Raw genomic sequence first — 15,717 nt, 5'->3', positions numbered from 1 at the left:
CAATGGATGTTGCTGAAGCTGACGGGGAAGTCTTGGAAACCTGGAGCACATGGAACCTGGTGAAACGGATTGAGGCCTGAATTGCAGTGGGAAGGACTACTATAGTGTGGTCTGGATAGTTAGGAGAAGTGCACAATCTTCTCTAGTACAGCATGATAGCTGAGTAAGTAATGGCATACGATGAAGCCTGATGTGAATCTTCAGCATTCACTTCAGGTGTATTTCTTTCTCAGTCACGTTGATGAGTGATTACAGAAGAATGTAATCTCTTTGATAGACTTGATAGGAAATAATTATATGTTCTTTACCAGAATTACATTGTATTGTGGTTATTTATGTTTGCTTAGGTAATCTTTTGCAAGTATAACAAGCTATCACAGTGAATTGTCCTTAAAATGTTTTTGCTTTTGCTTTGTGGTTTATATATCACGGAACATTTTTTTTTCTCAAAGATAAAGTTCCTCAATATCATCTGTGTTCTACCTCATTCCCTAGCTGAAATATCTGCAACTATTTGTAAAGGTAATACAAATGTTGCAAAATTAGTGCACTTTTAAACAAATTTTGGCTTTGAAGTTTCCTTTTTCTTATTGATCAGCAGAACCTGAGGCTTTTTTATGAATGAGTAAGCTAAAAGCACTCCTTGTAGTGCTATAGTCAAATTGTCTGGCTGCTTTCTCCGGCCTGTCCAACTGCAGCACATGGAGCACCTGACTGGAGTCCTTTTAATGAAAGGTGTCAGGAAAAAAAACAGCTTTCAAAACCTGACAAAAGTTAGAGTATTGTGGCCTCCATACCATCCTTATAATTGCTTTATGTATCGTGTACGTATGTACATATGTATATGTAAAGTATTGCCTTTAAATATAATGACTTTCACCAAAAAATTGAAAAGGCAATTTATTGTATCCAAAGGTGACTCTTGTGTCTTAAGGCATATCTTTCTATTAGTTCCCTAAAATTTTAGTGGGAGTGCAAGGTTTTAAGGGTTTAGGCATTTGCATTCTTTTGTTGATGAACTGGGTGATTGAAGGACGTGATACAGTTAATCAACTCTTACAGATTCAGATTTTCTTATGCGTGGTGACAGGCTCTGCTTTTGGATGCATTAATAAAATGGCTGGTTTTCTGGAATACTGCACTCTTCCTGCTTCCTTTCATTACGTTAGCCAGGGTTCTACTAGATGAGACGTTTGCAGTCTTAAGACTTCCTGCCGAGGTTCAGAGTTTGTATTTTTGAGATTGAAGCTGTCGTGTTTCTGAAACTACTTAATTAGAAACACACTCATTTCAGTGTGTACTGGAGGAGCCTTGAACAGCATAGCAAGGCATACAGGGAAGTTGAGCATTTGTGCAGCTGGCAGCTAAACCAATGGTTTATACTTTGAATATGAAATTACTGGGTATTTTCTTGCTCCTGGAATGTGGCCATTGGAAATGAAGAGATGTGGGTGAAAGAGAGAGTGTTTGTCACAAATAAAACATGCAAAATGACAAATAAATACTCCTCAGATGAGCAACAATCCATATGCACTAAGTGTGTATCGTGTTGAATGGTAAAAAATTGTATCCAAGAACTTGGATGTATGTATTGGTTCTCATCTGTGGAATCCCCAAGGAAGCAGAGGCTTTGGGACTTGTACCAAGTTAGTTCTTGAGTTAACAGTGCCTCTGGGCTGTGACAAGGTGCTGTGTTGGGTGAAGTGTGGGTAAGGGCGTTCTTGCCAGGCCGTGCAGTTTGGTAAGCTGTGATGCAGTACGTGCTGCTTCAGAACCTGTTGGATTCTTTGAAATTATTTATGCTATATATGTTTGTCTTCAAACAAGAAGAAAAGAACAAACCAATGTTTTCATGCAGAGTATGTAGTATGGAGGCTGTTTACATCTCTTGGTGCAGCATCCAACAGAGTAGCAGTTTTCAAGGTACAGTAGTAAACATGATAATTATTAATATGCATACCAGAAATTGTTACTTTTCAAAAAAAATTTCCTCACAACAATGAGAAGCAGAGTGATTTTTGCTGGTGTGCAGCAGTAGTTCTTTCAGCACTATTCTTCCCTTACAGAACAGTAGGCACCCTTCTATAAAAGCAATATGGGAGATATTTTAAAACAAGGCAGAACAGTGACATTTCTTTCTCATCTGAAATTGAAAATGAGCTCTTTGAGCTTCTGTATCCAAAATCAAATGAGGCTCTATTTTAAAAGTTGTGTCTGTCTGTGCTTTCAGTTTAACAGGCAGTGTATGCCATATTTGCAACTAGCAGTTTTGGCATCCTTTCTGATATGTTCTAATAAGCAATGCAAATATGAGCTTTTCCTGATTAGCTGAGTGGGAGTCCTGTAGTAAAGCTTAATATTAGAAATACTGTATATACAAAGATCCAGCTTTCATTCAGTGTTCTTCCTGTGTTACATAGTAGCCCATATTGCTCTTTGCTAGCGTGGTTGAGACTGAAAAGAGCAGTCTTTCTTAACTTTCTGTTTGATAATAGAAGTTTCACACCTATGTTTGAAGCTATAAATTTGGCCTAAGAACCTCTCGATATAGTTCAGTATTGTGTTCTGAAAGGAATAATGATTCCAGCATATGCCATAGTAATTACAGAGTTGATCAGAATCTTCCAAAGTAATTTTTACATCCTTGTTTTATAAATGTAAATATTTCAAGATTTATACTTAGTTGAATTATTTAAAATGTGTCAGAACCCATAATCAAAGGGATTAAAACTTACACGACTGAGTGATATGCAGTCACTGAGCTAACCATTCAATGCTACAACTGAATCAGTCTGCTCAAAGAATACAGAATTATTTGAAAACTGTACTTTTTAAGAGATTGCCTTATTTTGTGTGCGTGTGTGTATGTAATAGCTGCCCTTATGTACATGTCTTAACAGGGACACTTAGCAATTCTGATGTCAAAAGAAATTAAATCTTATGATAATGAGGGAATATTGCATAGTAAAAGAAATCTTTCAAATATGGAATAAAATTTTGTTAACACGTGGCTTTTATATATATATATATATATATATATATATACACACACACAATATATGCATATGTTTTATACATATATATATATATATATATATATAAAAATCCCAAAGTCTAATCCAGCATCCCGGTCTTTTCCTGTAGCTAATTTTATAAGTCATATGTGTTAATCCAGTGCTATGAGAATGTAAAGCAAGTTTTTCCTCCTCTTTGCAGTGCCCCAATGCCCTACCTCATTGGAATACATTTAAGTTTGATGGAGGTAAGTCTTTCTAACCATTTCTGAAAATACAAGTAGTTTTATGACTTAGACTCACATTCTCTAAGTAATTTTACATTCGTTCATATGAATTTAAAAATGAAATAATCCCACTAATTCATTTAAGAGCGTGCAGAGAATTGTAGTTAGGCATTGGTAATCATGCTAAATCGCAAAGAAGTCTTCCTTGGCACCTCATACCCTCTGGGTGTACTTCGTTTGCAGTTCAGCAGTCAGCAATGAGCTCATGGTGTGTTCCCGTCTCCATTCTGTTGCTTCATTCAGTCAGCTTTCTGCCTCTAGTTTTACTCTGTATTCACAGAGGCAGAGTTAATATTAAACCAAAATGTTGACAGTTATAGTTCTCTTTTAGGCATTTACAGACAGATTGTATTTTTTTTTAATGTTGAAAAGACCTGAAAAGAAGAAACTTGCTGTTAACGTTAACACAAAACTGGCAGAAAAGCAGCCCTCACAGAAAGTGTCACATATAAACAATCCATAGTAATTTGTGTGACTTGAAACCAAATGAACAACAACAAGTAAAACAACCCACACCCTCTTAAAAGTGGAAGTAACGCATTTCCTTTTGCTTCCCATACTGGAGAAACACTTGATGACTTTCCTTAAGAGTATCTGGAGCACATAAGCTATTAATTTAGATGCCTATGAAAAAGCTTGCTCTTATTAATTGTGCTCCTTTACACAGGAAGCCTGAGTGCTGTGTGTGTGCTTGATGAGGCATTCCTTCTCAGAAAGCACTGCCTCTTCACAGGAACTTAAATCAGTACGCAATGCTGAACTGGAAGGCTTTGCAGCTGCCCTTGGAAGTTAATTGGCTTGTGCCCCTGTTTTAGATACCTGCGTTTAGAAATTTAAGCTTATTTGTTTAGGGTATGTAACATCTTGATTCTGATTTTTCATCATATAAATTAATGCATATTACTAGAATATTTGTTTTTATATTGCCCATAAAATTTGTTACTTCTCTGGAAGTATGTACTGATCAAACAGTTTCTTTCATGGGGGCATATCTGTGAAACAACGATCCTTTCTGTCTTCATTGTAAAACTTCAGTATTATACTGTGTAGCTTTCCCTTTTTTTTTCCCCATTATTAATGTGAAGTAAATTCTTAGAAGTCACCTATTCATAAGCTGGGTGGAACGTTCAGGACTTCCCCCTGCTCCTGCTTGTACGCAGGTAATTTTTGATGCTCTTCAAATTCTGAATAAAGTACAGAATTTTAGTAAGATGTGTTGGTAAATAAGCTATTGATCCAAAAGTCAACGTGTACATTTGTTTGCACGTAGCATGTTTTTTGTTAAAGGGATTTCTGATAATTGTATTTGAATACTGTGTAGGCAGGACCAACGTAATATTTAGGGAGTAGCCTAGCAGATAGTCTTCATACTGAGCAAGAATTTTTCTGCCCGATATCTGTGTCAGGTAATGGTCGCCATGCTTATTAGGGTCCCTCTAGTAAGAGGCCTGCTGGAGGGTGGGGTAACATCTTAATGCAGAAGCTTGTCAGCTTTCACATATCATCTTCTTTCACAAAGAGCTATGTGGTCAGCCTGGCAATGGGTGTAGAAACAAAAAACTAATAACTACTTGTTAGAGTTGCTTTGTCTCGCTCCTGCCTCACAGCTTAAGATATTAGCTCTTCCTTCATCTCAGTTTTTCACATTGCAGGGCTCTGTAGGCCTTCCAAACTCCATCTGTAAAAACTCAAAAAAAACTGAGCTGCTCTTGGAGCAGCCAATTTTCATCCATTTCTATAGCTTGTGAAAAAATCTGTTTAGTACTAAATCCAGTATGGCTTTTGAATAGCTGGAGATTCTGGAACACGCACACATTGGCAAAGTATGGTTATTCAAAGTGCCTTATGAAGTAAATTAAATAAATAAAACTGTCTTCTCTCCTGCTCTTACGGATAAATTGAATACTTCCAGATACAGCTAACTGTGTTTTAACCATGGAAAAATAAAATCAAATCACACAGTGAGCTATCGTATATGTTGTTTGTTGGCAAGTGCTGTATAATTTGTCTGTGCCTTGGGAGAAGGAAAGATGACATTTGTCAAACAAACTAGACAATATCTAGTTTACCTCTTAGCCTGGTTTGGGTGTTGAAAGCTTATTTTCTTTGTCCTTTTCCTCGTATGTAGGTTTATTTGTTAGAATAACTGTTTAGTAGCAGCAGCAATTTATTCTCATGTTCCAGCAATTGAGTATTTAAAAAAATATTTTGTATTTTTCCATTTCAAAAGTATTTTTATAAACTGCAAATAAAACATTGTCATTATGAAGAATCCATTTTTCATTTAATGCTGAAACTTCAGCATTTAAAAAGGACTTAATCCTTTTAAAAGTGTTAATTCACATGCTCTAGATTCAGAATAAGGGATTAATTCCTCTTTTTCCATTCAAGTTAAGGCAGGTGGACTCTTCATCTACTGTAGAGCCCCACAGGAGTAGCTGTGATGTATGCAGGCTCACAGTTCTGCTCCAGGAGCTCTGCAGTATTTGTCATTGTTACGTAGATGTTAGTGGAGCCTAAACTTATTCCCAGAAAGCTGTGGTGTAAAGGGAAGAGAGACTTTGGGGTGTAGGATGAAGAATAGTTTTCCAGCTTTGGTGTTGCTTCTGTGGACTTTTGCTCTCCCTATCTTGCAATGGGACGTCCAGCAGAAATAATATAGCAGTTATAATGCTTTAAACAAAGTACACCCTCTGTCTCACCTCAGAAGTTTTATTTCAAACCATTGTGCATCTTCGAGTTAGTTTGCAGTCTCCTATTATATGGGGTCCCTAGAAGGAACAGCTCTTTTAATGGAAAACGACAAATTTTTCTTATGATTAAAATATCAAACATATCCATTGACTGTTAAATCTAATTTGCTGTGACTGAAATGTTCTCCAGTGAGATAAGATAATCTCCTGTTATAGGTCAGAGGGCTCTGCCTGATATATGACTGAAAGTCTTGGTAGAAAATGTAGAGCTGTGTTTTGTGCTCTTATTTTTCAGCTTTTCTATCATCACCTAGTTAGTCATTCTTTATAAGATTTCCATTTAGCAATCCATAAAGTAACTTCAAAGAAGGCTAAAAGTTTATAAGCTGTTGGATAAGCAAGGCTGGAGTTATCGCATGAATAATGGAACATGCTTACAGAACTAATTGAATTCATATTAGACGAAGATAAGTACTTAGCACTGATAAATAACGAGATGGGGAGCTGAAACTCCATCAAATGAACACATCCCTTTCATAATCTTACCTTATGTTGTGCCTGCATGCTGCATGCTATTTTATTGTTAATATTACAGTGAATCGACCTTTGTGTTACACGCAGCATCAAACTGTGCTGGCAGCCTTTTACCTCATGTCATAGCAAATGGCTTTTCCAGCAACTGTCTGTAGCAAAGGCCGTTAGCGTGATGGTGCTGATGGCAGAGGAGTGCCCTTGACCTGGTACACTGCCTGCTGGAATTTGGGCACATGTGGATCTCATTAAGCACAGGGAACAGCTCTTTTAGCTGTTTGGTTCCGAGCTGCTGGCAGCAGAATCTGCTGTGCCAGGCATCTAGCCATCGTGTTACAGCAATGCCTGGCCTGACCTCCCTCTGGTCAGGGCACAAACAGAACGTTTGGAAGTGATGTTAAAAATTAGAGAAGTATTCATTAATTAATATATCTGTTTAGTTTTAAGTTTCCAACCACTCGAGAGCTTTTCCTGAGACTTTGGAATCTTAATTCTTTTAAAATTCTCCAGAGTGGATTTGTGAGTGAAATTTGGTCAAAATAGTTTTCTAACATCCTTTACGTGGCACCAAAGAGAGATGTGAATTTTAAAACATACCAAATTATCTATTAAATTGTCTTTTATCCAATTGTTGGGAGAAATGAAAATGATGCTATGCTTTTATAAGAGATTCTGGGGCGGATGGACTCTGGCAGGTAAGTGTTAATGTGACTTGTGCAGTACCGGGGTGGCACAGTGGTAGCTGTGGAAGGTTTTGCTGCCATAGTCCCGTGGCGTTAGAGCAGCACTGGTGATGTCTGTCACTCAGTTGGCAGCAGCTGCCTGCGATAAGGATCTGGAGAATCACCTGTGCAGGATCAGGGTTCAGCACATCAAGGTCGGGGCAGTGGCGGAAGAGTGGAAGATGCACGGGGGGGTGTGGGCCACCTGCTGTGCCCAGATCAAAGGGGCGCAGGGTCAGGGGGCACAGCCAGCACGGCCGGGCCTGTCTGCGGAATCGCTGCTTCAGGTTGTAAATCTGAGGGTGATTTCATTAAGTCCTTCTGGCTGCTGTTGGGGCATGAAATAATAAAATTTTATATCCGCTGCCTTTCCTGCTTCTGGCAGCCAGATTGACACATTGTTGTCTGCACTGTTGTGGTGTTCTTAAGAAAATAAATGGAAACTATTAACTAATTAGAGGCAAGTCATTAAGCAAATGGATTTTAGACTGGTGAATTATGCTTTCATAATAGCTTCACGTATAATGTACAGAATAGCTATTAAAATATGAGAGTTATTTTAAGATTCAAAATAATTACTGGAAGGTAAATTTTCTGTGCTATTACGGTGTTTTCAATATATTGATCTGTTTTTGTCTGGCCATCAAACCTCGTGGTCGGTTTGGTTCATGTCTTGACACTGTTCTTTTTTAAAGGAGCTATCCAATGCCACTGTTCATCTATGTGTGACTCAGTGGTTTTTATGGTAGGCGAAGCAAAAGCTGCCAGCAGTAAACGGTGAAAATAATGTTTAGTAGAAATGGCATTAGTATTATTGATGTATATTTCTTCTAGCATGTGACCCAAGTACAACAGAGGTGCACCTCTTAACATTTCTATATAGTTTCTCGGTGTTTTTGCTAACTTTCACATAAAACATTTAAATTACTTCAAGTGAGGCTGCTTGTGAACAGGACAGGTTGTACTAACTGCTGCTTATTTACTGACCTAGTGTTTAAGGCCCCCTGGAGTTTGTTTGAAAAGTTAAGAGATTTTCACAGTAAAGGTGCCATTTCTGAAATTTAAAGTGCTCTTTTCACCAGGAGATAAGTTCTCTCTGATTAAGTCAGTAATTCTTACTAAGCCATGTTTATAGAGGCCATAAACAATGGGTTCAGTGTGCTTGTTAAACCAGCTTTCCTTACCTCTCCACTCTTTTAAACAGAGACATATAAAATAAAAGGCAGGTGTAGATGTTAGTCTGATTTGGTTGGGTTTAGATGGTTAGTTTTGGCTACAAGGAGTCCAGGAAGGATGGTTAAAAAAGGCTTGCAGTTGTAATCTGGGATGTTCAGTTTCACTGAATCACTTCTTTTGACCCAACAAATCTCTAGTGTGCAGAAAGTTTAGATAAGCAAACTGTAATATTCATATTTCCTCTTGTTTTTACTTCTCCACATTTTCTGCAAAATCTGAACGTACCAATTATAGTCCACTCTATTTAGCAGGTATCATCTCATTTGTAAATTTTGTTTTCATATTCAGGAAGTTGTGAAATGTGGAATATGACTGTATGCAGCTTAGTGGCTGCTTTTCCATAATTTGAGAAAACGGGGGCAACTTGCAAGGCATACCTGTGAAATAACCTACATGTTGTTGCAATTTGTAGTGTGCAGTGGAATTTAATGTGAAAACAGCAATTGGATGCTTGGAGTTTTTACTGAAATTCCAGCAGAGTAAATGCTTTAATTTCCAGGTTCAGCTGCGCTGATACATCCTGCATTTAGCAAAAGAACAATTTGATCATTTTCAAAAACTCCTATATCTATCTGATAATATCTGTATTAAAAAGTGTAGTGATATGCATGATGGCTAAAACAGATCATGGTGAACCAGTCTGCATTCCTCTGGGATAAGGCACAACTGGACCATTGAAAAACTGGATTTTTTTTTTCGAATGCAATGCCAGAGAGATGCTGTAAATCAAGTTATTCTCTGGTGTTTTATTAAATTTGAGTATTTGTCTCCAGGGAAATCCACTGTCTTAATATGACTATTGAGGTGTTTAAAGTAAGGTTGTGCTCTTTACTCTGTAAAGGTATAACACAGCATTTAAATGCTAGCCTGCCTTTCTGATAGAGTCATTTCTGAGCTGTGTGTGGAGGTGATTACAGTGATCAGCATTTATAGTCCATGCATTGCGAACTGAATCCCATTGTACTCTATGCCTTGGCGGATACGTGCTTGTGAAAAGCCTTTACAGCTGCAGAAAATCCCAATGTTTTGCTGAAGGGAAAATTTGAAATCATCACCAGAGTTACAAAAACACCCATCGACAAGTTTGAGCATGTTTGTTGCTTCTTTGGCAGGAATCAAGAGAAGGTTTTAATTTCTTCTGTCTTGTCCTACTAGCACTTGATTTTGACAAGCTTCTGGCTTTAGTTAAGTACCTTGCAAGGCCTTTTTGTATGGGCTTTTTAGACTCCTCTGAGTATAAGTGAGATTTTTAATTTTCTGAAACAGGAAGGAGCAAATCAGTTTGTCTGGTGCTTCCGGACTCCTAGAAGGAGCAAGACTCCTGGATTGCTTTAGAGTTTATCAGATGCAGCCAAGGGAGTGACCTTTGGTTCCTGAAATGGAGAGGAAAGTACCTTGGTTTATCATGCGGTACTTGTGCTTTTTGTATGGAAAGCATTAAACGTAGGTGTTTTTTCCATTTAAGTTAAGAAAATCCTCACAGAAGACCTACACTTAAATGTCCACAAAATGTTTTTAATAGTCATTGGCTTTTTTGTTTGTTCTCCCCCCACCACTCCTATAACTACACAGCAGCTTTATTTATAGACAGAGAGCTGAGCCTTGAAAACTGAAGGTAATTATTTAGATGCCTAAGGCTCAACATTGCCATTGTTTTAGAGCTCTAGTTCCTTTCTTTTAAAGAAAACAATTCCCTCCACCCCACAGAATCTTAATTAAAAAATGTGAATGTTTTTGTTCATTTTCTTCCTTGATAATGCACATTTAGTACTGCTCATAATAAGCATTTGGGTTCTTGAACGTCTGTTTACAGTGCAGTGGGAAATTTCCTTAATCACCATATTTTGCAGTTACACTTCTTCTGATTTCGAATTTACCAAACTGAATTTGCAAAGGGCGTAACTGTGTACAGTTAGTAAAAACAAAAGCCAAAAAACAATAAAAGAACACTATGATTCAGTTGACTTGATAGTGGAAATAGTGTTAGAATAAATACTTATATATTGTTCTTGTTTCTCTGCACTAGAGATGCAAGATTCAGCACTGAATTTAGAAGCCAAGCCTCATCCTTTACTTCATACGTTTCTTACCTACTGGAAAAACCATGTATTGTTATTTAAAATAGTTTACAAATACAAAACAATAAGCTTCAAATCTTTACTTAGCTAGAAGCTGTTCAACATACAAACAGTGTATCAGAGTTAAGATGAACATTAGCAGAGGTGCTTCAAGGAACTCTTTGCTTGAATAATCTCAACCAGTAACCTTGTGGTTTCTAACATTTCAGAATGAGCAATCTCAGGAACTCCTTTCCACAAATGGAATGTTAATTCTTTAACATTGTAAGATGAAAAAATAAAACAAGCGGTGACAGAAATACAGGAATGTTGGCGTTTTCTTTAAATGCTCGAGTATTGTAACACCATGATGATATGCTGTCAGTTGTGTACTTTATGCATAGGATTTAACTCCTTGTATTTATACCTTCCTTTCCCTTCTCTTGAATTTTAGAAAGTTAGAAATATGGCCCTGGAAGATGTAGTGATTCTTAACGTAGACACCAACACACTGGAAACCCCTTTTGATGACCTTCAGAGCCTACCTAATGATGTGGTACGTATTAAATTATTTTATTCAACCATTCCATTACTAAAAAGCATAAATCCATTTGACCTGTTTGTACATTCAGGTGTCTCATTGTGCTGCCCTTAATATTTTGAGTAAACTGTTCTACCTCACTTGAGTTTTAATGAACATTGTGCATTTTTTGTCCTGAGTTATGATACTGAGTGGACTGTTTCCTATTCACTTCTATCACTGCTCAGTGCGATAATTAATGAACTTATTTCTGTTCTCATTAAAACTTCTGGTAATTTAGATTTTAATAATCTGATAGAAATGTAATATTAGTACTTAATCTATCCCTTTAGTGGGACAAAAATACATCCGGCTTGTTACTTGCTGCTATAATTATCTTTAAGAAAGAGTGGAAATGTGAATAAGAGCGTAAGAAGATACTTCTGAGTCAGAGGGTGACTGTTTAGGTGAAAAAGGGGAAAATCTGTGGGGTTTTTTGGTGTTTTTTTTTTTTTTATCTAGTTCAAAATATTGTGCTGGCAGTTAGATCTATACCTTTTTATGTGTAGTTGAGAAATAAAACTGATATGCAGGGAGCTCAATATAAGCTGGTCTGTTTGACAAAAATTCAAGTAATGGTGAATACCCGGTGCCTCCTACTGTGACATCCCGTCATTTCTCTATGATCTGTGATCCATTCTTCGAAAACAGTGAGCTGTAGATAAAAGGTCCGTCTTGATTGTGAACATGTTGGCTTTAGTCAAGCATTTAGTCTATAAAAGTTACTTCCATGAATCTTTCTGGCTTTTTATAGTTTTTCATTTTGATTTCACTCCCAGCATCCAAATCTGCCAGCTGGTCATCACTCATGCCATTATCCGCAACCCGGGAAATGACAGACTTGTAAATTTCATGAAATTATGTAAGAAATGTCTGGATAACAGTGAGTGCTGGGCCTCAAACATGTATATGATTTGTCAACAATCAAGTATTATATTAGACTTTATGAGACTTCATTAAAGGAGCTGTTGTAGGCGCACTGTGGAACATCAGAAGAGACTTCACCAATAAACACAGAACTTCAAGCTTTGGAATGTAGTAAATTTTAAGAGACTTCCTTCCTTTCGTTATTTACTTTTACTTTACTTTTTTAACAGTAAAGAGTTGTGTTTTATTAGTTCAAATTTCTTGATTCAGTTTTCCACAGGTCTATTTAAAAGCAACATTTTGTCTTGGAGGATGTTTGGAGCATAGCTGAGGAAGTGCTGCCAGCAAATTCAATTAACTGGCATGGCTCACAAATAGCATATAGGGTGTAATTTTTTTTTTTCACAACTGCTATATAAATACAGCTGGGATTAATATTTGTTGTAACAAAGCCTAAACTTAAATTGTGTTGCTTTGTGTAATTAATGTTTGGGATCACTGTTTATGTCTTACTTAGCTTTGTTTCATTATTTTTGTTACCTAGATAATAAAGTATTCTCCTCTAGGTCTTTTCCCTCATACTGCTTAATATTTGGCTTTGACCACTAGAGAGCAGCTGCTCTTCTTTGCAAGAATTGAATTTCTGTCAGTTCTTTCATGCATCATGTGTTTGGAACTGTAAGTGGATCAAGTTGTTCATCTCAGCAGGGAGACTCTAAAGCCAATCCATTATACTTTTTTTTCTTCCTTTTCTTATTTTTTTTTCTTTCTGGGAGGATGGGGGGATTCTGAGTGTGGGCCCCCCCCCATGGATCTCAGTCTAAAAAGATACATTTATGATCTGAGAAACTAAAAATGTCTTCAACAGTTTCATGCTCATAAATGGCTGTTTTGTCAAACTGTTCTGTCAGTTTTCTACTCACTGTGAACAGCAAGTAATTCATGCACTGCTGAATATACACGGTATTTACTTTGCTAAATTAAATGTACCTATCTTCACTAGTGAGGACAAACATCTGTGTGATGCATTTGCCATTGAGTAATCAATCCCGTGGAAAAATTGTAAAGGTCTTTTTATTTTTTCCCCTCTTTTAAATCAAGTAAAACAATGCCTTGGAGCCCTATGATTACTTTGGAGTTTGAAGTAGTGGACCATACTAAAGTTTCAGGATAGTGATGTTGCTACCTATACAGTTGATCCTGAGCAATCTAGGATAAACTTTAATTACTATCACTCCTACTGGCCAGATGAAGATGGGCTGTAGTGAAATGTCTTCCCAGTTAACATTTGTGTTAATTTGTGTGGAACTAAATTAAGTCATTTCTTTGCCTTGGTTACCTCGGCAGTACCTGGTAGCAAGCAGAATTCAGGTTGGGTCCCTGAAAATCAAGGTGTGTACTACTGTGTTACTGATTAACTGAAATGTGAAGAACTGCCCCTCCCATCACCTTCTGCTTCTGATAGCTTGCTGAAAATCTGGCAGCGTGAGAGCACCCTGGGAAGTAACTTTCCTTTAAAATAGTCAATATTAAAAAAAGAGATTTATTAAGGACTGTGATTACAATAAGTGCATCTGCTGCTGACAAGTCTCCTACACCACCGTCTGTGTTGCAAGGAATAGCAAAGAGAGGGGGTAGTAATTTTTTTTTTATGCAACCCTTATGGATTTATCATGTATTTCCAAATAAGTGTCATCTTCTAGGCTTAGCTGTAGCCAGAGCTTCATATTATAAGGTAATAAAGCATAAGCTGACTCTGTCAACTGGCAGTTTTTATTAAATGAAGCCCTGATGCAATGCCTAATGTACAGTATACAGCAATAAAAAGATCTTACGTTTCTGATGACTGTGTATTGTACACTTGCACTGTTCTATGAATATTTTAGGCTGTCAGTAACTTGCTTTTGTCCATTCATTCGTAAGTTGCTACAAGTGGGAAGCCTGCATTGTAGTTTTTCCACTTAATGGGATATTAACTACTTACAGGAGAGCAAGAAGTACTAAACTACAACTCTATAGGAAAACCATTTCCTTAAGGTGAATCCATTTTTATTTCTTAGACTGTGTTTGCAGTAGAATGTTTCTTGCTTTATTCATGTTGACAACTGAAAAGCCTTGGACCTAATTAAAAGAATTTCCACTAGCACCTTTACTGAACCATTTCATTATGCTGCATTGCACAGATTGCATTTTGAAACATGGTGATAGTTTAAATCTGACCTTTAAACCTGAACTGCCAGAAGTATAAAAATCTTCTTTAAAACACTCACAGGGTAGACTGCATGTATATGTGTCTGTTTGGCTACAAATAATCTTCATATTGAGTGGTCACAGTCTTATTTTTATAAAAGTACTACTGTTTCTTTTAGGCAAGAGAAAATCATAATTCTGCTTGTGTACTAAGCAGGACTTCATACTGCAAAATCTCGAATGTCCTGTGTACTAACTTTTACCAGAGTAAAAAACGAACCTTTTTTCTCTTACTTCTTAGTCTCTTAACATTCAATTTTCTTAAAATTATGACATTCCTATTGCAATGACTTGATAGAGGGAATAAATGACTGCGTACATAAAACAGACATCATACAGTGTTAGATTTAGTTTTTAGGAAGGAACAAATGATCTGAAAGCTTAAGGAATAAGTGAAATATCTATCAGTTTTCTATAGAGAAACTGAAACAGTTCTCGAACTTTCAGCTTGTTGTGCAGCTGAGAATAGTCTTTTCCTTCTACACAGATGGAAAAGTTCTTTATCTTCACAATAATGGTTAAAGAAAACCACATATAAAAGTGTTTGAAATGGATTTGGAAGTTTTTCATGGACATAGGCATTTTATTTCATTTTGAAGAAGTACCTGTAAACGATTTACTTAATACAGGAAATGAAGTCCTATTTTATCTTTACAACTATCATCAGACTCCTTCAGGCACGGGAGAGTTTGGTGTGTTGTTTGAGTTTGAAAATCTGATTATGCTGTTGCACTTCGAGAATAACAGCAGTCCTTGAGAGACATAATCTCACTGAACAGCAGCGAGCTTCATTCTGGGACATGGTAGACTTTCCCCTGAATCTCTTATCCTGTATTATGTCAGTATGTTCTTATAGGCTCATTAGCGCATGGATCATTGACATAAGCCACAGCATCCTGATTTATAAACAGTACTGGACATGCTCTTGATTATTTCTGTTACCCTAAATAGCTGTAATGAAAATTCTGCTATAGCTGAAGCTGCAGGGGAAAAAAAAAAAAGTAAAAGCATTTTTTTTTCAAACTGTTTTAATAAAAATAGGTGGAAATGTCTAGTTTTATATATTTATGTATTTAAAACCTAACAACAAGATGAGGAATTATTCCCTTCCCTTGGGAAGGAACAAATGAGTGATGTGCTTTCCAGAGAGGTAAAACTGAAGCACTTGAGCAGTTGTTCCCTAAAGCCAAATTACCGAAGGCAAAATTGTAGCAAAACTTCAAGGCAGAAAAAACTCATTTGATAAAACTTTGGAGATACGGAGGCGGCCCAAATAAGCTTTTTGTTCTGAGATGGAGGGTGAGGTTCTGAAAGGTCTTGGAAGTTAATTTGAACATTTGAGCCATTGGTGTATGTTTTAATTAGGCACTGCTCGTGCTCTCAGAGAACACGGGTCGGTTGCGTTCACTGGCAGAAATCTCCCCGTTCTGTGAGTTGTACTCCTACAGTATTTGTTCTATACTGTGAAGCATTTAGAGCT

At 37.0% G+C, this 15,717-nt stretch overlaps 1 protein-coding gene across 16 annotated transcripts in view; it reads left to right on the top strand.

The window, feature by feature from the left end:
* Nucleotides 1-15,717, top strand: part of DENND1A (DENN domain containing 1A) — a 177,198-nt gene that overhangs the window by 91,859 nt on the left and 69,622 nt on the right. For all 16 annotated transcript variants that reach the window (NM_001396590.1, NM_001396589.1, XM_040649134.2 and 13 more), the window contains 2 exons: nucleotides 3,217-3,262; nucleotides 10,995-11,096. In NM_001396590.1, coding sequence (NP_001383519.1) covers nucleotides 3,217-3,262; nucleotides 10,995-11,096 — 148 coding nt within the window. The remainder of the gene's footprint in view (nucleotides 1-3,216; nucleotides 3,263-10,994; nucleotides 11,097-15,717) is intronic.

The sequence above is a fragment of the Gallus gallus genome, chromosome 17, assembly GCF_016699485.2.
Source record: "Gallus gallus isolate bGalGal1 chromosome 17, bGalGal1.mat.broiler.GRCg7b, whole genome shotgun sequence".
NCBI lineage: Eukaryota > Metazoa > Chordata > Aves > Galliformes > Phasianidae > Gallus > Gallus gallus.
Note: the sequence above shows the minus strand (reverse complement) of the source record. Positions and strands in the feature narration are given on the sequence as shown.